We start from the raw sequence: 25520 nt of genomic DNA on the forward strand, positions 1-25520 counted from the left end.
CGTGCAACTATGCAACCCACTGTGGCGGCTGAGCTGTAAACCGACCGCCCTTCAATTCCCCATTCCTGCAGCTTTCGTCATGCTACCAACGCTACAGCCCGTGCGGTGCTTTAGAGGGGTGAGTTGTTGAAAATATGCGGCGAAACTCCAAGGCCATTGGACCTCCGTTGCCTATCACCACATGTCTCAGGTCTAAGTCGACACGGGATAGACAGCAGGGGATGACCAAACAACAACGCAGAGTCTGTATCCATATTCAGAGCGTCTCCTACGTCATTCTGGTTCCATTTTGCTGAGATCCACGTTCAGCTGTCCAGGGCTGTCGTCTTCTGTTCTATTATTGATCGGTCTATGCTGCCACCCCGCGATAGCTCGGTACAAACACACGATGACATTACGTTGTACCATATCAGATCCCGTCCTTCATCCTATGGCGGACAAACACGCATGCAACCTCCGCTTCTCGAGCTGTGCTAACGTTTGGTGGCGTATCAACAGAAAGTGAGAACTGAGTTGCAAGGCCTCCATGCGCAATCGTGGTATCTGCCTGATCATGAGTGCCGTTGGGGGTCTACGGGATCCCCTCATGGCCAGCCCGCTACAATTCCCTTGCCTTTCTTGCTCCGAAGAGCCGGCCCACGGCCACCTGACCCCTTGCCAATCGGGATCCCTTGCATGTCCACACCCTGGTCCTCTCCTGTCGAGTTTTCAATATTACGGAAACCCTCACCGTCCCTAAAGATAGTCCCAAACAACTCCGAAATCGATGTGGTCAAGCCCTGGAGAGCCAAGATTCGCTCCGAGTCAGCGTCAGATGTTATTTCGAGAAGTCCCTCCTGCTGGTTGATCCGCCCGCTGATCTTTCCATCGATGATGAGGAAGCCCAAGATGTCTTGCACCTCCGGCTCGGATATCTTGAGCTGCTTGGCGATCCACGCAAGCTTCATTCGAGTGTATGGCGCAATCAGCTTCACAACACCCTTGGTTCGCATGTTACGCGTGACCTCGTCGATGTTCTCAGCGATGAAGGAGTCGTCCAAGATGTCTTGATTACGCGCCAAGACCTTCTCGTAAGTGTGGACATCATCCCGTTGGTACGCGTCTACAAGTTCCGTCATGGCTGATATTCTGGGGTCCGTCTTGTACGGCTTAGTTTCTTGCGAGTCGAACGGGTTGATGTTGGACTTCATCAACATTGTCGTCAAGAGCAGATACTTGAGAACCTGGATACGCTGCAACGAGCCCGCCTCGTCGTAGTTTCGGAATGACTCGAAAAAGTCGCTCTGCGCCTCCTTCCAGTTCTCCTCGCTCATGTGCATCTTGCCACCACACTCTCGGATAATTCCCATGATTCTGGGATGGGGTACCGCAGACTTGACCTTGAGGGCTCTCTGATACAGGGCCTTCAGCTGCTTGTTGTTCTTGGTCTCGGCAAACATCTGGATCTCCAGGGCATAGATCTCGAGCGAGTAGGTGCCCTTGCTGGGGTCGTCTGAGCCGTCCTCCCGCTGACAGGTCTTGTGGAGCTCTCGTAACTTCTTCGACACGGCTGCGTACTCTTTGCGATCGAGCAGGAGCTTGGCTAATTTAATGTTCGTCTTCAGCCATAGCCTTTCGTTGTTGGTGCTCTGGAAGCTCTGCAGAGTGAGGGAGTAGAACTGCTCCATGCATCGGATGGCCTCGGGTCCATCGGCTCCTTTCTCAATGTAGTCAAGCAAGTTGTTGATAGATTTCTCGGAGTAGTTCCGGGTGACGGCCGACTTGACGTAGGTTAAGAGCTCGGCGAAGTGCTCAGCCGTCTGCAATGATCAATCAGCGCGATGTTGGCAGTGATTTCGGAGAACCCAACACACCTTTTCATATTGGCCCAGCTTAAATTCCACCTTGATTGCTTGTTTCAAGCCTTTGAATCCCCATTCTCCTTTCTCGTCCTCCAGCGGGGGGATGCCTAGGAACTCGGCGACCGCATCCTCGGGGTCGGAGAGCTTCAGCTGCTTCGCGTTGTAGTACTTGTTCTCGATGTCGACATCGCCGGAGTCTTCGTCGTCATCTTCCTCGTACTCGAAGTCGTACCTAGATATGGTCAGCCAGAGCATGTGTTGGTGTGGGCCAGAGGGAAACGTGCTGCTCCTCATCCGACTCCTGCATGAAATCCTCGTCGTCCGACATGGTAGCGGCTGGCCTCGTACGCCTCGATAGATAGGTGGTATGCCGAAGTAGATCGGTAGGAGGAGAGGTGCGCGGTATCCAGGACAAGATGTTGCGATTCGAGGAGGGTTTCGAGGCTGAAGCGATGGTGAATGGATGTTGGAGCTGCCGTGGAGTAGGCAGCGGGGTGGATGGAGTGTGGAGAGTGGGTCATTGCTTATCGATAAGACGATAAGCCGAAGCTCTCTGGTTCAGCTTGACTACCTACCCAGGTATACCCGCCATTGGGCTCCTACCTGGAGATGACATTACATGAATAATAGTGTTTCTTAGGTTCTAATCTTGAGTAAAAAATACGTCTAAATTATGGAGACAAACAGAAATTCTTCCACAACCCTAATAGAACGCCTTGGCCCTTATGCCTAACAATTACGAGTGTAATCTACGTCCACATCCACACCCACATCCACATCCACCATCTAGACAACGCGACGCTAATTTTCACGAGCTTGTGCCACACCGGTCGGAATCTTAAAAGCAAAGACGGCCGCCGTGATTCCCATTGACAAAACAGTCAAAACAAGGAAAGGCAATCCTTGCCAAGCACCTCCTAACTCCATCCCTTCACTCAGCAACCAGCCCATCGCCGGGCCGCTGGCCAGGGCCATGAGCATCTCGGCAAGCGAAATGGTCGTGTTGAGTGTCGCAACAGTATGTGGTTCAACGACGGCATTCAACAACGCCCGGCATAATGCGCTGAAGCCATTTCCTAAGCTTGTGGTGACAAGTGATGTGATGAACAACCATGGAACTCCGGCAACCGTCATGAGCAGAAGTCCAGATGCCATGAATAAAATTGAGATCCGCGCGAGAAACAGATCTCTTTGCAGAGGACCGTACTGGTATCGCCTGGTGACGAAAATTGATGCAAGAGGAAGAACTACGAGCAATGAGGCCACGGTCGCAAGGATACCAGCGGTAGAAATGTAGGTTGCCTTGAGATGCCGTTAGTAAAGGTATACAATCCACTTCAGCAGGAGTACTGACCGTAGACCATTCCCAGTTAAATCTTTTTGTCATATACTGGAGCAAGATGTTGGAGAATGCTAGTCTGATGGGCAAATAGGCAGAAAGGGCCAAGATTAGTATCATGACGCTCCTCGAGGCAAAAATGAATCGCCAGACATGTCCCATGTCATTCTTGACGGTAAACCAAGCCTGCTGCAAGATACGGTGTTTGAGCGTGCCATTCCCGTTTTCATTCTCTTCGGGATTGCCGGTCTCATGATTGACTCCATTTCGTCGCCGGTCATCTGCCTTGCGTCGAAGCGACAGAGTCTCGGGAATAAGCAGCGTAGAAAGCGTTCCGAGGACGAGGAACCCAAAGCTCAGCCACATTGGGATCCAGGGATCGAATTGAAGGAGCCAACCCGCGATTGGGTTGACGATGACGTTGATCATAAGCGCCACAGCAGTCAATTGATAGAACACTGAGGTTCGCTCGGCGACGGAGACGACGTCGGCGACAATGGTCCAGACCATGGCTCCGGCCATGGCCCCGCCTCCTCCAATGAGGTAGAATAGGCTTCCGGGAAGGACGGCCCAGATGGAGAAAACATTTGGAAAGAATACTGTCGGGGTGTGAGTGATGGACAAGGAGGCACGGTATAAGAGTTGGACGTACAGACAATCATGACCCAAAGAGTTTGGCATGTGCACCCAAACACCGAGAGGAACAAGACGGGGCGACGGCCATACTTGTCAGCAATGATGCCGAAGGGGAATTGAGCAACGATGGCTGTCATGGCTATGTCAATTACCAATTCCTTCGCGACACCGACGCAGACCGGGTAACTCACGAGTGGCCATCTCAAAGGCCAGGGTCCAGCCCCTCACCATAGCTAGCGTCTTCTGAACCTCGTTATTCTTGCAGCGACTGTCCTGTATGCGGGGCACTCGAAGGGCGTGATCAGGGTAGTAGTCGCGACAGATGATGTCTTCCATGATCTTCTGGAGTGGCGGCTCCATTATGAACTGGCTGACCTCGACGATAAAGAGAGAGAGGATGCACATGAGCAGAACGCGATTCCGGAACGACTTGGCCGGAACGATATCTGGAGGAAGGTCATTTCGCAACAGAGGCGAACGCTCAGTCGAGTCGGCCTGGAGGAGGTCGGCGCCTTCGCTCTCGACATCGGAATCTACCGCGTCGTCTGGGCGCAGGTCAGTGGGCGACATGGTGCAAACTGAAGGGAGAGAATGTGGGATGTTGGAGCCAAGTGAGGGTTCATTCAGTATGAGCACAGTAGGAGAGTGATAAATGAGCGAATTGGGGCATCACGAATGGATAAATAGCTTAATGAAATGTATGACGACAAAAAGAAAGTTGGCGACATGGATGAAACAACAAAGAGATGGTCGTTGCAATAGGTCGCGAGGCGTAGATACCGACCTCCCCAAAGCGGAATGGCCAAGTTGAAAGTCCACTTACTCGTATTCTGACGTAAATGCGATTGGAGCCAGCCTCACTCAGGCACTCACGAAGGAGCCACGCCGCGCAATCTCACAACACTCGGTTACAAATGTCCCTTGGATGCGCGCATACCAATGTCCTCGCGCGGTCCCGTCTTCCCAATCCTGCTTCGTCGCTGACGAGGGCGTGACGTGGTGAGGGCTGCAAGGCGGCGTGGACATGGGGGCAGCCCGGACTTCCGGCGCTTGCACCTCGTCCGGCCAGATAATGCAGATCCAGGAACGGATTGATGACTGCGTTTTTGAGCATGGTGATGTGGCCGTTGGGAAGACGACACGGCATCCATGACGGGCAGCAAGAGGCCGCGTAGACGGCTAGGCAGCATCACCAGGGCGCCAATCCAGACGCCCTCGACGAAGACAATAGGAAGGGCACGGTGTAATTTCGGGAAGAAGAGTTACGAAGGGCCACGATTTGCGGATGCCGCATTGTTCGTTCAATGTGCGAAATTGCTTGTCTCTCGGCCTCAGATCTGCCGCCCTCCACACGGCCGACCGCTAGCCCGTCCTCCGGCTAAACTCCCCGGGCCCAGCCGGAGCGGACACTCAGAATGTCCGGGCTCGTTCAGCTGAGTGACCCAGCGCCGGGCCCGCTAGCTCCGGAGCCATCATTAGCCATCGCCGGACCTGAACGGCCGTATTCACCGTGGCAGTCCGGGTCTAGCCACCGGACATTCCCGTCAAACCTGTAGCTAAAGGATGCCGCTCAGACCAGGTGAGAAACACGACTAGGGCGGACGGAGGTGGCTGTGAACGAAACTGCGACCCGCCAAACCCCTTGCATCTCCCAGTAATATCAGCCTCAGCGCTCAACCAGCAGGTGGTTAACAATCTAGAGGAGACGCTACTCAATCATGGTCGAGAGTTAAGGTTACTACAAAGTAGTAGACTCCTTTATGTTTCAACTTTTGGTGTACAGTTGTGGCGTTGCTCACACAACCAGAGGTCTGCCCCAACCGTCTCACGATGGATTGTACGTAAAGACGCAGCTGTAAGATTAACAGGACTTGACCAGCGACTGAAGGGATTCAAAACGGATTGGATCCATTGAATCCTCCGCCTGCGCCGCCTCATGAAGTCACCCAACTCCGCTCAAGTCTCACCCCTTCTCTCCTTCAACCGTACCTCATCCAATCAGGGCACTGAGCATTAAGGGGTCGCGACGATCATCACGACCGTTCGATCCCGACTCCAATATAGCACTGAGAATTGCCGACGGCACTCCTTCTTGGTCGGGGACGGGTTTTAAATCGCACGGCAGGCCCATCCGCTTAAAGAATAAAATGACAACTAGCACCTGCACAAAGCAGGTTGCTCAGAATTGAAAGCTGCATGACGGTACAAATCATCAATCTGAACATGTGCTATGGGACGGCATGCTCCAACTCAATCCCTTCATTCATCCTCCAGCTCATACATGAGGTTCGAATCCCATATCGATCATGCAGACCACGAGAGAAGAACGCTCTGTAACGTCCCCTCGGGCCATGTCAGCTTCAGCCTCAAACTAGTGTTTCGCAACCGATGAGACTAAGCCGGTGATCCGATCCTCAACCCACGCGACAGGGGATAATTCCCCAGGCTGTGTCTGTCCACCACGTTTTGGAACATGCGGCCCGGCCTATCGCGTTGTTTCCTTGGCTCCCATCCATCCCTGTACTCTCTAGCAGACATGTTCCTCATGGCCCAAACTCGTCCGGCACTGCTCATGGATGGCTAGGCGTGATGTCTTGCTTCGCCCCGTTCGCCGGCATGTCATCCTTTACCCCATGCTTCCAGAAGCAAGGATAACCTTCAAAACAAAGATTCAAGTCTAATTGAGAAGGGGAAAGGATCCTCATCCCGACCGTCATAGCATACATAAGCTGGGACTGCTCGAACTCAATGGTGATGTAGTCCAACCAAGCCATTCATTCATTCATCATTCATTCGTTCTTTCAACTGAGTTGTCGTTCGTCATGTATTCTTCCAAGTCCCTCCTTGCTTCTCTTCTTGCTGCAGCGCCGGCCGCCCTCGCAGCAACCACGGTCGATGACTCGCAGTGCGATTGCTATCTGAGCAACGGCACCAAGCCGACCTACTACGCCAACCACATGTTCTTCGACTTCCGCTCGCTGTCCCAGTACGCCAGCATCCCCGACCTCATCAGCACCCTCGAGGGCAACGCCAACGCCGGCTTCACCAGCGACTACTTCAACTGGGAGTCCGAGTTTGCCCAGACCTGGGGCCTGCAGAACTGGTCCAACGAAGACGCCGACTTCCCTATGCAGAACACCTTCAACAATATCTACATCCAGAAGAACACCGACGATGTCCCTGCAAGCGACACTTTCCTGACCATGCGTACTGCTCGTCACGATGGCTTCCAGTCGGCCTCTGAGTTTGAGACCATCGAACAGCACCAGTATGCCTCGATGCGCATGTTCGCTCGTACCATCGGTTCCGAGGGCGCTTGCACCGCCATGTTCACCTACCGAGACGCTGCAGAGCTCGCGAACGTCCAGGAGGCTGACATTGAGGTTTTGACGTCGGACGCCGACAACGTCATCCACTACACCAACCAACCCTCGTACACCGACGCAGGTGGCGAGGTCGAGGGCGCCTCCGAGACCGTCACTCTCACCAACGGCCTTACATGGTCCAAGTGGGCAACCCACCGTCTGGACTGGACCCCTGACCAGACCGTGTGGAGCGTCGATGGCCTGCAGACGGCTGTCAACTCCTTCCAGGTTCCCAAGGATGCTTCGTCCCTGATCTTCAACGCCTGGAGCAACGGCGGATCCTGGACCGGCAAGATGGACGAGGGCGGCGTTGCGTGCCAGCAGATCCAGTGGATTGAGATTCTTTATGGTCCTGCGGAGGCAAGCTCGTGCCAGAAGGTCTGCAGCATCGACGAATCGACCGAGCTTGGAAAGCCGGTGGTTCAGGGAACGTCTAAGGCCAGATGCTTGGCGTCTTCTCAGATGCGCCGCTTCAGATAGTTGGATAATTACCTTTTTGTATATACCTTTAGATATAGCAGATAAAATTACATACATTCGCTTGGCTTCAAATCATCAGCTACTCACTTTGTCACCCTACCCATCGCTTTGAGAATGCTTAGACTAGGGTATGGTACTCAGGCTGCGAGCATCATCGACTCGAGTCCTTGCACTTAGAAAGCTGCTGTGTTGTGTTGACTGCGATAACTAAAGGGAAGATAACCAAATTATTATCAAGAATGCACACATTCCATCCTTGCGGGCTGCACTTATAATGATATCCGACCCAACGTATGCAGGGAATTCACGTATAACCAGGCATTACCTCTTGACCAGCTGCGCATTGAACCCTAGACAGATCCTCGGTGTAACGTTAACAGACGACGCTCAAATACCTCCGAGGTGGAGTCTTCCCCAGACGCCACCCCGACCGGACCGGCTTCAGCCTCCGATAGTCGAGCCTCCGCCCGGGGTGTTCACGCACACCCTCACACCACGCTCGTGTAATTCGCCCAGTTCAGACAGGTTTCGAGCCTGATTGCGTACCTCCAGAGCACACAACCACCATGCGCCGCTTATCTGTGGGTACTGGTGATGCCGGTTTGGGCGTTGAGATACGGTGCCATTGCGTCGACAGGGTTCTTTTGTTCGACGCTTGGGGGTTCCCCTCACTGCGTTCCGTCCAGCTTGCCGTTTATGGCCCCGCTTGGCGCGCGTTGCCAGACGAGAGATATGGTGACTGAGTACGGGAGCCTCATTAGTTTCCGGCGGTTTGCGCGAACCTGATCCTTCGTCGGGGAACGAGAGGTTGGCCGACCTCGGGATCATGATCCGATCCCGAAGGGCCCATTGTAGATTGCAACCCTCCCACGTCAGGCCCTCGAACGACCGTCCCAGCGGTCTTCTTTATCAAAGATTCCATACGCTCGGGTGGACAGGGAAACTCAATCCATGCCGATCAAAACCTCCCCATGGGTTCTTAATGAGGTGTGTAACGTGGGGAACGTAGTATTTAACACCTGTTGTCCCCTCGTTGCATTGACTGGCCTTTCTCGCGTCCAGCCATCTTAGACACTGCAACTTTGTTCAAAATGAAGAATCCTTTTAAAAGTCATGACACTGTAGACGGGATCTCGGTCGACCCAGTTGAGGTCCCCGAGAAGGACTCAATGCCAACCGAGGCCACCCCCAGCCCACGTGGTTCCGATAGCCCCAAGGAAAAGATCAACACCGGTGGTAAGAATCCCGTGGACTTTGATGCCACTGAAGTTACCCAGCCCGATGGCGTCTTCTCAGAGGACTCGCCCTATGAGGAAGTGCGAGCTGCTGTTCGCAACACCGATGGCAAAGAGGTCGCAAACACTGTCAGGGCCTGGGTCTTGGGCATGCTCTTCGTGACGATTGGCGCCGCTCTCAACATGTTCCTCAGCATGAGGTAAGCTCTCTCAGCACCAGTCAATACAAAATACTTATACTTCACGTAGGAGCCCTGCCATCAACTTCCCTGCCCTGGTTGTCCAGTTGCTCGTCTACCCCCTCGGTTGTTTCTGGGCAAAGGTCGTGACTACGCGAGTCTTCAACACGTTTGGCGTACGCTGGACTCTCAACCCAGGCCCTTTTACAATCAAGGAACACGTCGTTATCACGCTTATGTCCAATGTGTCCATCAGCTACACCTACAGCACCAACGCGCTGCTGGCGCTGCAGGGCAAGCCCTTCTACAACGTCAACCTCGGCTGGGGCTTTGCGCTGCTCTTCACTCTCAGCTCCCAGCTCATCGGAATATCTCTAGCGGGCTTGTTCCGAAGATTTCTCATCTGGCCAGCCGCTATGATGTGGCCGAGCCAGTTTGCCAACACGTCCCTGTTCTATGCTCTGCACGACAAGAGTAAGAGCGACGGCGCCCACTCCAACGGATGGCTTATCAGCCGGTATCGTTGGTTCGGGATTGTGACTGCCGGCATGTTCTGCTACTACTGGATCCCAGGAGTCCTATGGCAGGGACTTTCGGTCTTTGCGTTTGTGACGTGGGCCAAGCCAAACAATGTTGTTGTTAACCAGCTCTTTGGCGGCTTCACTGGGCTGTCACTCATTCCCATCACATTTGACTGGACTTATGTCACGGCGTACTTGGGTGATCCCATTTTAGCCCCGACAAATTCCCACGTCAACACCCTCATCGGACTCTTCTTCTTCGTCATCATCTCTTCAATCGGAATCGTATACTCGGGCGCGCTCTATTCAGAGTACCTGCCCATTGTCACTTCGCAGACCTTTGACAACACCCAGGGCTATTATAACGTTAGCAAGATCCTCGGAGACAGCTTCACCTTTGATGATGCCAAGTACAAGCAGTACTCGCCGCTCTTCCTGTCGCCCACTCTGGCGCTAAACTACGGTCTGTCGTTTGCGGCGCTGACTGCGGCATTTGTCCATATCGGACTGTACCACGGCAAAGAAGTCTGGTACCGGTTCCGAGCGGCACGCAACCAAGAGCCAGACATTCACATGAAGTTGATGAGAAACTACGTCGAAGCCCCCGACTGGTGGTATCTCGCCCTATTCCTTGTCTCGGTCGGGCTAGGGTTCGCCACCACCGAGGGCTACAACTCTCAGCTCCCATGGTGGGCCTTCTTCGTCGCCATCGTGATTGCGCTCGTCTTCATCATCCCGACAACCATGATTCTGGCCGTCTCCAACATCTTGCTCAGTCTGAACGTCGTCTCCCCGTTCCTCGCTGGATTCATGATCCCGGGGCGCCCAATTGGAGTCATGATCTTCAAAGTCTTCAGCACCATCACGCTCGGCCAGGCTCAGACTTATAGTGCTGATCTCAAGATGGCCCACTACATGAAGGTTCCGCCTCGGGTCACCTTCTGGTGTCAAGTTGTAGCCACCATCTGGGCCTCATTCGTGCAGATTGCCGTCATGAACTGGACACTCGGCAACATCGAGAACATCTGCGACAACGAGCAGGCGGACCACTTCACCTGTCCCAACGGCAGGGCCTTCTTTTCGTCCAGCATCGTCTGGGGAGTCATTGGCCCACGTCGCATGTTTGGCGAAGGAGGCATGTATTCCGTATTCAATTGGTTCTGGCTCATCGGCGCTGGATTCCCCATCTTGTTGTATGTCCTCACCAAGGTGCTAAAGTTCTCCTTCTTCCGTCACTTCCACGGACCCGTCATGCTGGGTGCGATGGCTTGGCTGCCTCCAGCTACGCCGCTGAGCTTCTCAACATGGGCCATCGTGGGACTCATTGTCAACAAATGGGTCCGCACCAAGTGGAATGGCTGGTGGAAGACATACGCCTACACGACTGCGGCAGCGTTGGATGCCGGCCTGATTATCAGCACCATTATTATCTTCTTTGCGATTACGTTCCCGGGCGTGACGATTCCACAATGGTGGGGCAATGTGGGTGTATACAATACCTTGGACGCGAGTTATTCGGCTATCTTAAAGACGGTTGGCGAAGGAGAGACGTTTGGTCCGAAGACTTGGTAGGGGCAAGCCAGATGCAAGTTTGGGACGGCTCAGTTTTGTAATTCCAAAGTGCGGTTAATGGTCACACTCTTTTAGATATTGTTACGCAATAATGAACTATTTTTACTTAGCATGAGTATGTCTTTCCAAAAACGCCGGTTCAAACAAATACTCCTCGCAATACAGCACTCGGATAGAAAATATATCCATCAGTTCCATTTTAGCAATTTATAAATATTAATACAAGAACATCTCAATTCTGGAACGGCGTTGAGAATCTCTCCCAGCGTCCAGTTGGCTCCAGGGTAACCAATCACTGACGTAGTCATCTGCCCCTCCCCGAACTTCGGCGGGGTTCTCCTCGAGCTGCCACACGACAAAGCTGCTCCACTCTAACACTACAACCAACAGATAGAATAGACATAGACAGCAAGAATGTCGATTTCGGACGCAAAGATTCTCTCCACAGGGCCACTGGTACGCGTTTTCATTATCCGACATCTTGATTGACTCGCTCCTAACTGAATACAACACAGCCCGAGGAGGAGGCCCGCTGGACCAAGCTAGTCAAGTAACGATGCTCTATTCTAGCTCCATCTTGCACGCTCGCTAACTCTCATCTCCTCCAGGACGACTTACCAAGATCCCAACGGCGTCACACGAACATGGGAGTCCGCAGAGCGTCGCACACGGCCCAAGGACGCTGACATCGACGGCGTCGGCATTGTCGCCATCCTCGACAAGCCAACCGGAAAGGAAATCATCCTGCAGAAGCAATACCGACCCCCCATCGCCATGGTCACAATCGAGGTCCCGGCCGGCCTCATCGACGCCGGCGAGACGGCTGAGCAGGCCGCCGTGCGCGAGCTCAAGGAGGAGACGGGCTACGTGGGCGTGGTGACGGAGACGTCCCCCATCATGTACAACGATCCGGGCTTCTGCAACACCAACCTGCGCATGGTCCACGTCTCTATCGACATGTCGCTGCCCGAGAACCAGAACCCGAAGCCCGAGTTGGAGGAGAATGAGTTCATCGAGGTCTTCACCGTTCCCCTGGCGAACCTGTGGGACGAGTGCAAGAAGCTTGAGGCTGAGGGCTGTGCCATCGACGCCCGCATCGGAACCTTTGCGGAGGGGATCCTGATTGCCCAGAGATTGAAGCTGTAGAGGCTGTGTACTATAGTTGAGGCGATAGACCTTGTAGACGGGGCAAAGCTAGGGCGATGGCAGCTTCTTCTCCTGCTGGAGACCTTGCCAGAGGGCCAGGGCGGCGAGACACTTGGCATCACGAGCGCCCGCCTTCCATGCATCCTCCATAGGAACCACCTTTAGAGTAATCTTCTCCCCGTGCGACCTCAGGCCCGTCAGCCGCCCGCTCCACTCCTGCAGTTGGTCCCGTGGGATTCGCCGCTCATGGCTGAAGATGGTGATGTGCTCGTCGCAGCCGCCCGCGCTGGGAAACATGGCCTTGGCCAGGCCCTCACCGCCGGCCTCTTCTTGCGGGGCAGCAAGTTCGCTAAGACAGGTAAGCTCGTCCTCGTGAATGGTGAGCCCCAGCTCCTCCTCGATCTCCTTGGCGGCGACGCCCTTGAAGCTTCCCTCGTCATCGACCATGCCAGCCGGTAGCTCCACAAAGCCAAGGCTGCCAGCCGCGATGCGGGGCTGGACGGTCAACACCACGTAGCGCTCGTCCGAGTCGGGAGGCGCATCGTCGGGGATGAGCATCACCAGCATCGCGACACTCGGGCCGCGGAGGAGCGCAATGGCGGGCAGCGACTCGCCCGCCGAGTTGGAGACGGTTGCCGCGAGCTTGACGAAGCCGAGGCGGCCGCCGCCAAAGTAGTCGTAGGACTGGATGGTGACGGCACGCAGGGCGTACGGGTCCGCGTGGAATGGGTGAGCTGCGTTGGACTGGAGGCGCAGCGAGTTGGTCAAGGTGGCGATCCAGCTCTGGGAGGCATTAGCGAGTGTCCCCTGTCTGTGCAGGTACCCGGGAAGAGCATCTCCACCCACATTGAATGGCCTAAAGACCAGGAGTTGATCCTGCGAGAGTCCATCCGGCAGGTTGAGCGGAACATTGTGGGACGTGAGCGTCGTGGTCGACATCGCACGGATCAGCGAATTGGAGCGTGGCAGCAGACAGAGCGGTCGAGGTGATGCTGGAAAGAAGCTTAGGATTGTAGTTGCATACGTGATGTATCTCATTTCGCGCAAAGGCATGTGTTATGTGATGCGTCTGCGTCGATGAATGTGATGAGGACAACGAATCATGAAGCTCTTGTGCTGACTGGTCGTCAAAATAAAGGTCAAAATTAACGACTCAGCCACCAAACCACATCGCAGCGAACCTGAACCAACAGCGCACATATCACCACCTCAATCCATGAATTTGCCCTGAATTTGCGCTCCAAAACGCGGATACGGCGAGGATGAAACCTGTTTTATTCGTGACATTTAGGGTTCTCCCATCCCTCGATCGGGTGTCCTTGTTTGGAGCAAGTTGTCCCAGCCTCTCTCAATAGCCTCGTCTTATCGGAGAGGTTGACAACTATTTGTGAAAATTCTTTCTGACCGCAATTGGCAAACCCAAACTCCAAAAGACAGGAAGGAAATTATTAGTATAATATCTTGATGAAAACTACACGTGGCAGTATAGACGCCCACCCTTCTAATGTGCTAGGCCAAAGTATTGGGAACCCGGCGTCAATCGCTCGCGTTACACACCCAAGCCATCGGTGCCAAGCGCTCGGGTTGAACTGGTCGCGTCTTTGTCCTCGGCTTTCGCGCTCGCCCGTTTTTTCGGGACCGAAGGTCGACGGCGGATCTCCATCTCGTCTTCCGGTTCAAGACATCCCTGCTCACTGGGCCGGGATCAAATCGACAATCCAGCAGACCCAATCTGTCCCAGCAAACCGGTTTGCAGGCCGCGCTCAAAGGATTTCCCAGTGTCTCAAGTTTATTCCTGTTCATCCGTCTCATATCAAGTATTCCTGGTATTCCTGTAAAAAATCAAAAAACAGCGGTATGCTTGGCTGGAGTCGAAAATCGCATCATTGCACGGGCTGCGATCTAAGCCCTATGGGTCGGGATTGGCGAGATCCGGCTATTTGGTCAGAAGAGGAATAGCCTCAGCTCTGGGCAGTGTTGTGTCAAAAGTGTGGAGAGAGTCCTTGGCATTGCCACGAAGGATCACCTCCAAAGTGCCTGTCCCCGCGATGGATGCTGGGCACTTACAACCCTCCACTCAACGGTCCTTACCGCTTTGTTTTGCCACAGCCCTACTTGGATAACAATCTCGTTTAAGCGACTTGGGACAAAGGATCCAGGATGAATCATGGCAGGGGGATGGTGATGATGGGCCTTCATGATGATTTCGTCATGGGAGGCTGAGAAGCTCTGGGGTTTGGACTCAGCCTTGATCTTCACGCTTGTGAATGATCTCGCCATATAAAGAGAGCTGTATTCATCAACAGATCGTTTGATTCTCTCAGGCTCATCACCACCATCAACTCATCCTCCTCTCTCAACCCATTCACCTACGCACAAACTACACCAACTACACATTCTGCAATCATGGTTCGACTACTCTCCAGTTCCTTCGCGGCGTCTGCGCTCCTGACTGCCAGCCACTTCGTCTCGCCCACTTTGGGATGCGTTCGATCCGTCCCTACCAACGGAACATCGACTTACCCATTCCCTGAGGTCGGCAGTGACATCGCATCTGATCCAGCCACCACCGGCTACTTCATCAACCATCTCTGCCTCAACGTCATGAACCTCACAGCGAGCATGGACTTCTACACCGAAATCTTCGGCCTGCGACACATCTTTACCCTTCATGTCTCGGAGCACTTCTCCGTCACGTACATGGGCCACAGCCACGGCGGCAAGAACGGCACCGGCTACCAGACGGCCGAGGAGCTGAACCGAGAGAAGAACAACGCCGAGGGACTTCTTGAGTTGGTCCACCTCGACACTCCCGACAACAGCCTCCCTGCGTCTACCAGAGTCGCAAACACCTTTGGCCACATCGGCATGGTTGTGCCTGATATCCTAGCCACCCAGGCAAGACTCGACGCGTACCCCGGTATTGAAATCATCAAGAGAACCGACGACGACCTCAAGGTGCCCAGCGACATTGCCACTGCCACCAGCCTCTCCCCTGAGAAGATTGCGCAGCTGTCTCAAGCTGAACGCGATTTGATTTTGGGAGTCCTGATCCCCTTCAATAAGCCGCTGATCTTTGTCAACGATCCCGATGGCAACTTGATTGAAATTCAGCCTCAGGAGGGAGCAGCTCTCCTGTGAGCACAGAGGGTGATTATTTGTTGGGAGTCAGAGACGGGTTGAGAGATTCGGTGTAGATTCTTATTCATTTCTTTGGTGTGTTGGAGGTGACTCCATGTTAACTAGAAGCTGTAGAATTACTGGTGATCTAGGAGATTAAAGGGATGGAACATGGGTTTTCAAACTTGGAGAAGGGACTGTCGGCGCCAAGTTAGATCGATCCGGAAATTTGACTCGCGTGTAAATTCTTTCTCACCTCGAATACCTAGATCCATCTCTGAAGCTCCAATCTTATCCATCAAAATTGACTTCTTGTGTTGAAAGCTGAACTCATATAAACACCCCAACCTAAACTGCCCAGTACACATCTATCTTGACCTTCTCGACGTTGTTTTTCCAGCCCGGAAACCTCGCCTTCGCCCATAGCGTAACCACGTCTCCCAGCTTCAAATCCCTGACGAATGATCCATCCAGGGTCTCCCTCCCCCTGCCCTGCAGCTCATCAATCTCCTTGGCCTCGGACGAATCGCTCCGGATATTGTCCAGATACGACCATGTAATCTCATGGTCTTGAGGGTCCTTCGTTGCTGTCATGTTGCGCTGGACTACCAGAGATTCGATGTGATTGATCGGATGCTTGTACTGGAATTTGCCATTCCCTTCAGGGATAGGCTCGATCTCAGGATTCAGAGGTCGTAGACCACAGACAGGTAGTGGGGATTCTTTGGACAAGGATGACTTGAATCGGACGTCATACGTGCAGTCGGGAGTGCCTTGCACGGTTAGTAATTTCCATATTACGGTTAGCGGGACGACTCACAAGTCTGATCGGCGTCGAATCTCTCTAAGCCGGCCTCGAACCAGCTCCAAGCGCCCTTGTATGTTCCCCGGTTCCCAAGTTCACCTCCCCATCCTTGGTCTGCGCTGCGGATAGAAAAGACAATCTTGCGGACAGGTCTGACAAGTGTCGGCATAGGATACTTTGGCAGCCGCTTGAAGTATTTGGGATCATGCTCCCTACTGAGCGGTAGTGGCTTGGCCTCATTCTTGTCCCACGCCAGCTCTTCGGCAAGGTCCCTTTCGTTCGCGTCTGTCAATCCCGTCAAACCAACAGGAAATGCTCGAAGCTATGAAACATGTCAGTAGCGGCGCTTAAAACATTAGTGCGCTCTCGGTTCTACAACTCACCACAAGCCTGTTGTTGGTGCGACTCTTTCCTAAGATGCTCAGAGGGTCACCATGCTCAGCGATGTAATCGATTTCGTTGCTCGAGTGAGCCCAGTACTCGGCGTGGTCGAATATAACGTTGACCAAGTCAGTGGGTAGCTTTAGACCCCGCGCAAGCATGATCCTGACCACAACAATGTCGATAGGGGATGGGCTGAAAGCAGCACTGTCCTTCGTATCACTATCCATCGGATCACTATCACCACTTGGCTTGGCGCCTCCCTGAAGTTCCATATCTTTCAGGCTGTTGATCACGGCATGGGGGAGGATGTTGGCCATGATGATGTAGCTCAGGAAGAAGATGGCGAGATAAAGAAGCATGTGCGAGAGTAAGCTAGAGAGGAGAAAGGACTCAAAGGAGAGAGGAGGAGTTATATTCAAGGTTGAGATATTGGGCTCAGTAAAAGATGACGCGTTCCACGCAAGCGAGAAGACAGGTGAGGCAGCAGTTTATTGGACTTGAAGTTGATGTAGGACCACGAGATGGAGTGTGACGTACGTAAACAGTGCTGACGTCAATGCATGGAGCCACGGAATGCTGGGTGCCTGTGGGTGGATCCCGCCAGGCCTTATCTTATCGACATGATATGCTTATCGATACGCAGGGATCACTGCACGTGAAATGGCGTCATCTACGCGGACCCGGTAGCCGTGCTTTTTGCCCCACCTTGGATGCATCGGCCGGGTACGGCGTCGGCGTGGACGCTTAGAAGCCGAAAGCTCTCCGCGCAACGATTACAAACACTGCATTTCTGACTCCATGGCACCCAATTGTTCTTTTCCTCTTGCATCTCCGATCCCTCTACCCTCCATATCGCCATGAAGTCTTCCCGGACCCTCGTCGCGACGGGGCGCGGCCTTCGAACCATCCTCTCGTCACAAAGAAGTCTTAGTGGCGCTCGTCCACGCATCCTCGAAGCTCAGCGAAATTCCCAAGTCAATATCAATGGAACCCGCCAGCTTCACTCCTCGCCCGCCCGAAAGTCCGGCGCCGCTTCGAATCCAGCCATGTCATTCCCCTGCCTCGACGCCCTCGAAACCCGATCTGCGAAGCTAGGCGCCGGCAAGACCGTCAACACCGAGTTTGGCACCGACTTCAGCGGCCCCGAACCCTCGTACACTTCCGGCGCCACGCAAAACTACCACTGCAAAGACTCCCTGCTACTTGACTGGGGCGGCACGCTTCCCGAGTTCAACATCGCCTACGAGTCCTGGGGCGAGATGAACGCCGACAAGTCCAATGTCATTCTCCTCCACACCGGCCTCTCGGCCTCGTCGCACGCCCACTCCACCGAAGCCAACCCCATGCCCGGCTGGTGGGAGAAGTTCATCGGCCCCGGGGGACCCCTCGATACAAACAAGTACCATGTTATTTGCACAAACGTCATCGGCGGCTGCTATGGCTCTACAGGGCCAAGCAGCATCGACCCGGGCAATGGCGAGCGTTACGCCACGCGGTTCCCAATCCTGACGATGCAGGACATGGTGCGCGCCCAGTTCCGCTTGTTGGACTCCCTCGGTGTCGACAAGCTATACGCCAGTGTCGGTTCCAGCATGGGCGGCATGCAGTCGCTCGCCGCCGGTGTGCTCTTCCCCTCGCGCGTTGGTCGCATTGTCTCCATCAGCGGTTGCGCTCGTAGCCACCCCTACAGTATCGCCATGCGCCACACCCAGCGCCAGGTTCTCATGATGGACCCCAACTGGAACCGCGGTTTCTACTACGGCCAGGTCCCGCCCCACGCCGGCATGAAGCTGGCCCGCGAGATTGCCACCGTCACCTACCGCTCCGGCCCGGAGTGGGAGCAGCGCTTCGGCCGCCGGCGCGCGGACCCGAGCAAACCTCCGGCGCTGTGCCCGGACTTCCTCGTCGAGACGTACCTCGACCACGCCGGCGAGAAGTGGTGCCTCAACCACGACCCCAACAGCCTGCTCTACGTTAGCAAAGCCATGGACCTCTTCGACCTTGGCCGCGAGAACCAACTCGCCACGCACGAACGCCGCTCCCAGCGCGAACAGCAGCTCGCCTCTGGAGTCGCCTCCACCATCCCGGAAGCCGCTTGCAGCCTGACCCTCCCCTCTCAGCCCTATGAGGAGCAACCCGGCTCGCACATTGACGACACCGACACACCGATCCCGGGCTCTTCGCGCCCGCCTGAGGACCTGATCCTTGGCCTTGCCCCGCTGCGAGACACCCCAACGCTCGTCATGGGCGTCGCCAGCGACATTCTATTCCCTGCCTGGCAGCAGCGCGAGGTCGCCGAGGCCGTCCGCCTCGCCGGCAACCGCAACGTCACGCACATGGAGTTGAGCGAGGAGATGAGCTTGTTCGGACACGACTCATTCCTCCTTGACCTCAAGCACATTGGCGGCAACCTCAGGCTGTTCCTGGACTAGACAGTTGTGACTGCCAGCTCCGCCATGAAAGGGGCATACACTGCACTGGACCTGAAACTCGGTGCTTTTTTTGATGTGATGAAGATACGAGGCGAGGTTTGTACTTACTTATTTTGGGAGCGAGGGGGCTTGCATCACCACGGAGTTTTTACGGGACAAAACAAAAATAGGCAGAACGGAGGATAAATAAAATCCATGACTTCCAGATCTCGATCTAATACCTTGGTGTTTGACGAGTGCCGTGCCCAGGTTGGCTAACTGTGATTTCGGCTTCCCTTCCTTTATCTTCACCTTGTAAATGATACCAAAATGCAGAAAAGACGACGTTTCAAATGGACAAGCACACTATATTGCAATCCGAGACGGACAGACACTCATCAGCACCACGTTTTAGAAGTAAGTGAGAGTCGAATGTCTCGGCTCTGTTATATTTTTAATACCACAGTGTAGATAATAGCGGCTTCAAACTGTTACATCGCGCCTCATTGTCTCGTTACTTCACGCCAATGGTGAACATCAGACAATAAAGCTCCATCGTCATTCTTATAAACCTAGATTGTGCCGACATGAAGCCGCTGAGGAAGCTCTATATTCGATCTACCATTTATCGAGATTAGGTACATACTGAATTGAGAGAAAATATCGCCTCCTCGGAAGTTATGCTTAAGTGGAACTCTAATAAAAGATGAGAGACTATATTCACTGCAACCAGCACGTCAGCATCTGTTATATCACAATTTGGACTTTGTAGCAGATGTTGTTGAATACAGTCATTGAAGTAGCTTGGTGTCTCGCCTCTATTCCTTACGAAAGATCACACGACTGGTTAATTATCCTAGCAAACAATAATTATTTACGTAACCTCCAAGACGACAGAATGCAAATTGGCCAACCCTCTTTAGAGATACCGCAGTCAAATACTACGCATCTCATTTATTTCACTCGAAACTTTTGCCAAACCTTACCCTCACCGTGCAGATCTTCTTGCTCCATTTCATCTCTTCGTTAACATGAAGGTTTACATTGGTCTTTTAGCATATTTTCCGAGCTAGGATTAGCAATTCCCTTAATAGAAAGAGCCGGGACATGACGGTATGCCCTGATAGAGGTTTCTTGTGTCCATGTAGAATGTTGTCCCCAATTTGGCTGTTGTGTAAGTCCCTAACTTACCACGTTCATACGGAATCTAACCTAGCGGCATACTAAAACAACTCATAACTTAGAAAGCTGAGTGGCAGGATATGCCTTAGTTACCTAGTACCCAGGGAGACGGTCAAGAAAGATTTGAGGATGCTTTGGTAGTTGTATGGAGTTCTCCATTGAAGTTCAAGCTCGGCCGATTAAAGAGGGTTCCTCAGCCACAAGCCAATAACATTACCTTCCCTTACACATTATCACTAATATTGCCTTCCTGGCAGTTATGTACAAGAAAAATAAAATCCAACGCTATGTACAGTATATCCAACACAGAAGATATTCGCTAGCCCAAGAGAAACTCATACACGGGCCACAAGGAGAGGCTTTAGCCAAAAAATTGCATGTCCACATCTTGTCATCAAGGTATCATCCAACTCATCTCACTGAACTCCCAGTTGTTCGTTCATCGTGCTTAGGTCGGTCAGATAAAGCCGGGATTAAACTGGTCCACGGCGACCGTCGGCGTACGGCTCCTGTCCCGCTCCGTGCCCTTGGACGGAGGGAGAGTGATGGGGGTTGGGCGTGGAGGGGCCTTCTTGGCTTCCATGCGGGTATTGGCAGGGCTCAAGGGGCGGGAGAAGTCGCCCATGACCGGAGAGATCAGGGGCCGATTGCGGGGGTAGTTGTAATCATTGACGGTTATGTGGTCGACAGCCGTCTCGAAGGTCTTGGCGAGGGTCTCGCTGGAGCTTGAGATGGAGGTCTGGAGCGAGGAGAATGACGGCGAGGGGAGACTGGGAGGTTTCGGGGAGATGGGAGAAGAGGTAAACTGAGGCCGGCGGTTGCCGTCGTCGGCAGGGGGTGTTTGCGGAAGTTGTGAGTCGGTGCGGAAGGGAGAGAGAGGAGCAGGCATCGCGGATCGATGAGGAGAGGCGCGATCGAAGTCATTCCAATTGGGAAGCGTGTAGCCGTGGTCATCGGCACCGTTCTTGGACATGGAATCGCTCGTGGGTGAGGGCTGAGCCTTCGGAGGAGGGTACATAGGACGCTGGCGCTGCTGTTTCCTGGGCCCCAGACCACCAGGCTCTGGTGAAAGGCCCTCTAAAGCAGGGGGTCGTCGTCCACGGGGAAGACCCTTTTGAATAGGGAAATCTCCCTCAGGTGTCGGGCGGGTGAAAGGACTTTGAGCACGAGCCTCAGGGGGTGGTCGTGGTGAACTCTCAGCACGCAGGTAGCTGCCCTCATCAGGGGGAGGGCCGTAAGGGCTACGAAGATTGCCGGCGCTGCTGCTACTGTTGAGACTGCTGATGCTGCCACCAGCTGACCGGTCGACCAGGGATGGTGGGACGCGGAGACCGTTGGGAGGTGGTCGGCGGCGTGAGTCCGAGCCGGTACGGGGCCGGAACCCACGGGGCGGAGGGTCGAGAGGACGGGACATGTAACCCGGGTGTACTCCGTAGGCGGAAGCTGGAGGGGCGTTGTTTGTTCGGATGTTGGTGGTTTTGGGCGGCGCCGGGACGGGAGATGTTGGTTCCGCTTGTATCGGACGGAAGAGGAGGTCAAGCTGCTGTGGTTGGGCGGCAAAGGTGGGTTGAGCCGGTGGTATCGGGGACCGGCGGCCGATGGACTCCTGAGTCGATGACAGTGCGGACAACGAGGACGGTGCGTCACTGGTGTTCCGTTCCCTGGTCGTTCTCGATTCATTCGATAATGAAGGCGTCGACTGCATTGACCGAAGGGGACTGGCAGTTCTCGCAGTTCCAAACGGCCGTGGCCCCACGCCGCCAGTCGGGCTAATGCTGTCGATGCTGGGCGCCTCCAGACTGTTCTTGCTCACGCTTCCTCTCCTCACGGTTTCGCCAAAGTCGAAGGCAGTGAAATTGCCTGCCAGTCCCTCCACCATCGGCTTACCCTTGCCCTTGTCCACATCGTCGACTTCCATGGAAAAGCTCTGCCTCCGCGGGGTGTGGAATGTAAGGGTGTCGCGCTTGGCCTGGACGTTGCGGATCACGGGTATGTCCCAGACATCCTCACTCGTACGGGCCACGGATGCCGCTGGGCTAGGCAGCGCCATTGGGCCGGTGATTTCGACATTGCGCAAGGCACTCGGGGCATTGCGTCGACTGCTGGAGGGACGGCCGTCCGGGTTTATAGGAGAAAAGGGCTGATCGCCACTGAGAATGGACGGCGGCGGGGAGGGATATCCGGTGATTGCTGGATTGCTCGTGTCTCGGCTATGGTTGGCCGCGATGCCGAATTCAAACTGCTCCAGGGAATTCTTTCCTGCAGTCGGGGATATGGGTGTGTTGCCCGCCGAGTCCTTTCCGCCGAAATGCACATGGAAGGGGTTGTCCCATTCGGTCTTCTTGGAGGTTGCCGTACCGGGTCTCGTGGGGGTTCCAGGTCTGTTCGCAGCAGGGCTTCCAATCGGTGCTGGCATGGCGAGGCTTGTGGAGCTGCCATTGAAGCGGGTGTTAATATTGAGGTCTGACGAGTGGAATCGTGAGCTTCCGAGGCCAGGAGCTCGGGGCGCAGCTAGGTCAACCATAGAGGACGCTGCGCCTCCGCCTCCTATGTACGGGGCGCGCCATTGAGTAGGATCGTGGGTAGAAGATGCGGTATCCGGACGGCCTGGGCGAGAAAAGTTGTTTGTTAGGCGGTTCAATTCCCTGGGGTTGCCTTGGTCGTTTAAGTGCTGGATGGATCGCGAGGGTTGTTTGTGCTTGTCCTTGTCTTTGTCGCTAGAGGCATTGTGCGGTTAGGAGAATGTGGCTTCATGACGAAATGAGGGAGGCGAAAGGAGAGCGCAGATACTTACTGGGACTTCTTCTTGTCACCCCCAAGCTTGAGGCCGAAGAAGGAGACCATTTCGAGAGGATGTTGAAGGCAGCTGGGGCGGGCGAGTGGATGCGCATGCGAAGCCCACTTTGTTCTTCTGGCAGTCCTTCTTTTGGTGTTCTAACCCTCGCCCAGATTCGTCAAGACCTGGGGAACGGGCCCGGTTTAACGAGGAGGCGTATGCGCACGAGGCGCAGATTGCCGGGGGTTAGGTTAGGTTGGTGGTGATTTAATCGTACAGAAATAGTGTCGGTAGCGTATGGTAGCGTAGAGTGTCGTGTTGGTGGTGTCGTCCAAGGTGGTGGGTGGTGTGTGCACGAAGCCCGATGCCCGGTGCCCGCTTAGCGGTGTTCCGGGAATGAGAGTGAGAGCTGGAAGATGAAGAGGCGAGAATGGAATGACGAAGATGGAGTCACGGTGATGATGATTCGGGACCGGGAATCAAGCCAGGTTTCTGTCTCAGTTGAGTTTTTCGTCGTGTATTTTTCCTTTGATCGTGTCTCGGCACCGGCTGGAAAGGAGCCAGGTGCAATAATAGGTAGTTCCAGGGCCGGCGGTGCTAAAGAGGTTGCTCAGGGGCTGGACCAGCGCCGTCGCGGGGTCGAGATTGAAGAGCTGAAATCCGAGCGCAACCACCTCGTCGATGTCGACCAAAAAAAGAACTGCAGGAAATAATAGATGGGAAATCAAGGATCGGAGGGATCGAAAAAGATCGCGGAAAAGAGCTGTCGCAGACGGGAGGGGGGGGAATGGCAAAGAAATAAGGACTGTGGGAGCGGTCGATAACCAGACGCCGCTGATGACACTGCCACAGGCGCTGGAGTTTAGGCGTGCGTTGTTGCTGTTTCTGGAGCAAAAAAGACAAAAATAAGCCGGAAGGGACTGGCTGCAAGGGAATGGCTGCGCCTTGGAACGGAGGTCGGATTGGCGCAAATGCCGGACGGCAGCGGCGAGCGGGCGAGAAGAGGGGGGCCAAGAGAGGGTGTGTGAAATGCCACAGCCACTCGCTGTCGTCGGTCTCGATCCAGGACGAAGACGAGGAGGCGGAGAGGAAGAAGGAAGAGGGAGAGAGGGCATTCCAGGGCGGCACGATGAAGCCCAGGCTCAGGCTCAGGCTGCCCGGCGAGAATGGGAGCCACGAGCATGCATGTTCATCACTTTCGCTCCACTTCCCACCACTCTCCCCAAAAGCACCGGACCAGAAATGGCCCAGAAATGAGCCAGGTCCCCCCCTCAGAGGCCTAAACTAGACGGGGACGGGACGTATCCCAGCCAGTTCGGGCGGCCGATGGGGAACTCCGTGCCGGTACCTTGCATGCGAAATAGGGGACCTGTCGTCCCAAGGCCGGATTGCCACGCCCGAGACCCTGGGATTCCTCCGCCAGAGAAACGCAGCACCCAGCGCCAAAAGGGGGCAGCACCACCACCGTCACTGTGCCAGTTCTCCCCCGTAGGCGGCGCTCAGGTGGCCTATCCACGCCCGAACCGGCAGCTCGTGGCCAGGGATTCCATCCTGGGGGGGCCAGGGGAACCAGGTGAGGGAGCAGACAAGGGGGAGAGGTCAGCGCTTGTGAAGGTCACATCCCCGTACTGACTGTTCCTTACATAGTACACGGGTACTAATACTACCCGTTGGCATTGTGGGGCAAGCCGCCTACCAACCTCGTCCCGAGGTTGGTCCGGAAACCCTGTGTCAGCCGGGAAACTATGTGTCACTAAATCCTGCCTGACCTTCATCAACCGCAGCCCAAAATCACACCAAATTTTCGTCTTTTCAGATCTACCACGCGCAACCACAAGATGCCTCGCAGACGCGGCATTCCTATAGTAAAACAGCCTCTGAGGAACCCGTCAGATAAAGATCGGGCCGATCTGACACGACGGGTGCTCGCTGCACTCAATCCAAATACGCCGTATAACACACGAAGTGCCGCCAAAGCTGCTGCATCACCACCCTCATTGCGCGCTGTTGCAGACCAAATTGACGAGAATAGAGAGGCCGTTAGACGTGCTGCTAAGAGGTCATCATCATCTTATGTTCCTCCGAAGCCTCCCGGCCGTCCGCCGCTTCTGACAGCCTCTGAAGAATCCGCCCTGGTTGCGTACATCATCTGGTGGGAAAGATCCGGCTTTGCAGCAGAAAAGTCACAAATTGAAGAGACTGCATTACAATTCCTGCATTCTAGAGGCATCGAGAAAGATCATATGTCAAAGTCCTGGTACTCAGACTTCCGTGGTCGTCATCTCGAGCTCAGGAAGTCATTCCTCAAGGGCATAGATAAGGCACGCAAAGCATTTGAAGTTTCTGACGTCAAAGACATCAAGAAGTTCTTCTCCAACCTTCAGGAAGTTATCTGTGACCACGATATCGGTCCTTCAGAGTGTTGGAATGAAGACGAGTGCGGTATTCGCATCGGATGCCTTCGAGAACGGATCCAAGTCCTCGTGGTCCGCACCACGCGGTCACAACGCTATGAAGTTGTTGATCCC

General features: G+C 54.4%; 10 protein-coding genes across 10 annotated transcripts; 5 read left to right on the forward strand and 5 right to left on the reverse strand.

Moving 5' to 3' along the window:
* Positions 1-584: 584 nt before the first annotated feature.
* BGZ61DRAFT_492304 (COP9 signalosome complex subunit 2) lies at positions 585-4386 on the reverse strand (the record flags this gene model as incomplete). Its single annotated transcript, XM_046250537.1, has 6 exons — positions 585-1799; positions 1854-2073; positions 2764-3143; positions 3196-3779; positions 3833-3946; positions 4008-4386. The coding sequence occupies 6 exons, from the start codon at positions 4384-4386 to the stop codon at positions 585-587; spliced, it is 2892 nt and encodes a 963-aa protein (XP_046106685.1).
* Positions 4387-6638: 2252 nt separating this feature from the next.
* BGZ61DRAFT_416236 (concanavalin A-like lectin/glucanase domain-containing protein) lies at positions 6639-7661 on the forward strand (the record flags this gene model as incomplete). Its single annotated transcript, XM_046243383.1, has 1 exon — positions 6639-7661. One exon carries the CDS (start codon positions 6639-6641, stop codon positions 7659-7661), a length of 1023 nt encoding a protein of 340 aa, XP_046106686.1.
* Positions 7662-8830: 1169 nt separating this feature from the next.
* BGZ61DRAFT_348182 (OPT family small oligopeptide transporter) lies at positions 8831-11168 on the forward strand (the record flags this gene model as incomplete). Its single annotated transcript, XM_046240039.1, has 2 exons — positions 8831-9096; positions 9146-11168. 2 exons carry the CDS (start codon positions 8831-8833, stop codon positions 11166-11168), a joined length of 2289 nt encoding a protein of 762 aa, XP_046106687.1.
* A 414-nt stretch (positions 11169-11582) lies between these two features.
* On the forward strand, positions 11583-12314 carry BGZ61DRAFT_492308 (NUDIX hydrolase domain-like protein; the record flags this gene model as incomplete). Its single annotated transcript, XM_046250538.1, has 3 exons — positions 11583-11624; positions 11684-11718; positions 11777-12314. The coding sequence occupies 3 exons, from the start codon at positions 11583-11585 to the stop codon at positions 12312-12314; spliced, it is 615 nt and encodes a 204-aa protein (XP_046106688.1).
* Positions 12315-12362: 48 nt separating this feature from the next.
* Positions 12363-13253, reverse strand: BGZ61DRAFT_530353 (NUDIX domain-containing protein; the record flags this gene model as incomplete). Its single annotated transcript, XM_046253548.1, has 2 exons — positions 12363-13097; positions 13161-13253. 2 exons carry the CDS (start codon positions 13251-13253, stop codon positions 12363-12365), a joined length of 828 nt encoding a protein of 275 aa, XP_046106689.1.
* Positions 13254-14720: 1467 nt separating this feature from the next.
* Positions 14721-15455, forward strand: BGZ61DRAFT_530354 (uncharacterized protein; the record flags this gene model as incomplete). The annotated part of the gene is made up of 1 exon (XM_046253549.1): positions 14721-15455. The coding sequence occupies one exon, from the start codon at positions 14721-14723 to the stop codon at positions 15453-15455; it is 735 nt and encodes a 244-aa protein (XP_046106690.1).
* A 327-nt stretch (positions 15456-15782) lies between these two features.
* BGZ61DRAFT_492311 (uncharacterized protein) lies at positions 15783-16850 on the reverse strand (the record flags this gene model as incomplete). The annotated part of the gene is made up of 3 exons (XM_046250539.1): positions 15783-16207; positions 16255-16561; positions 16623-16850. 3 exons carry the CDS (start codon positions 16848-16850, stop codon positions 15783-15785), a joined length of 960 nt encoding a protein of 319 aa, XP_046106691.1.
* A 516-nt stretch (positions 16851-17366) lies between these two features.
* BGZ61DRAFT_447525 (Alpha/Beta hydrolase protein) lies at positions 17367-19261 on the forward strand. Its single transcript, XM_046245359.1, has one exon. The coding sequence runs from the start codon at positions 17481-17483 to the stop codon at positions 19053-19055; it is 1575 nt and encodes a 524-aa protein (XP_046106692.1). The 5' UTR covers positions 17367-17480; the 3' UTR covers positions 19056-19261.
* A 1412-nt stretch (positions 19262-20673) lies between these two features.
* Positions 20674-23060, reverse strand: BGZ61DRAFT_530357 (uncharacterized protein; the record flags this gene model as incomplete). Its single annotated transcript, XM_046253550.1, has 2 exons — positions 20674-22933; positions 23011-23060. The coding sequence occupies 2 exons, from the start codon at positions 23058-23060 to the stop codon at positions 20674-20676; spliced, it is 2310 nt and encodes a 769-aa protein (XP_046106693.1).
* Positions 23061-23274: 214 nt separating this feature from the next.
* BGZ61DRAFT_195720 (uncharacterized protein) lies at positions 23275-24212 on the reverse strand. Its single transcript, XM_046237850.1, has one exon. It carries the CDS (start codon positions 24105-24107, stop codon positions 23490-23492), a length of 618 nt encoding a protein of 205 aa, XP_046106694.1. The 5' UTR covers positions 24108-24212; the 3' UTR covers positions 23275-23489.
* Positions 24213-25520: the final 1308 nt, after the last annotated feature.

The sequence above is a fragment of the Ilyonectria robusta genome (genome assembly GCF_021365365.1).
Source record: "Ilyonectria robusta strain PMI_751 chromosome Unknown BGZ61scaffold_6, whole genome shotgun sequence".
In the NCBI taxonomy this organism is placed as follows: domain Eukaryota; kingdom Fungi; phylum Ascomycota; class Sordariomycetes; order Hypocreales; family Nectriaceae; genus Ilyonectria; species Ilyonectria robusta.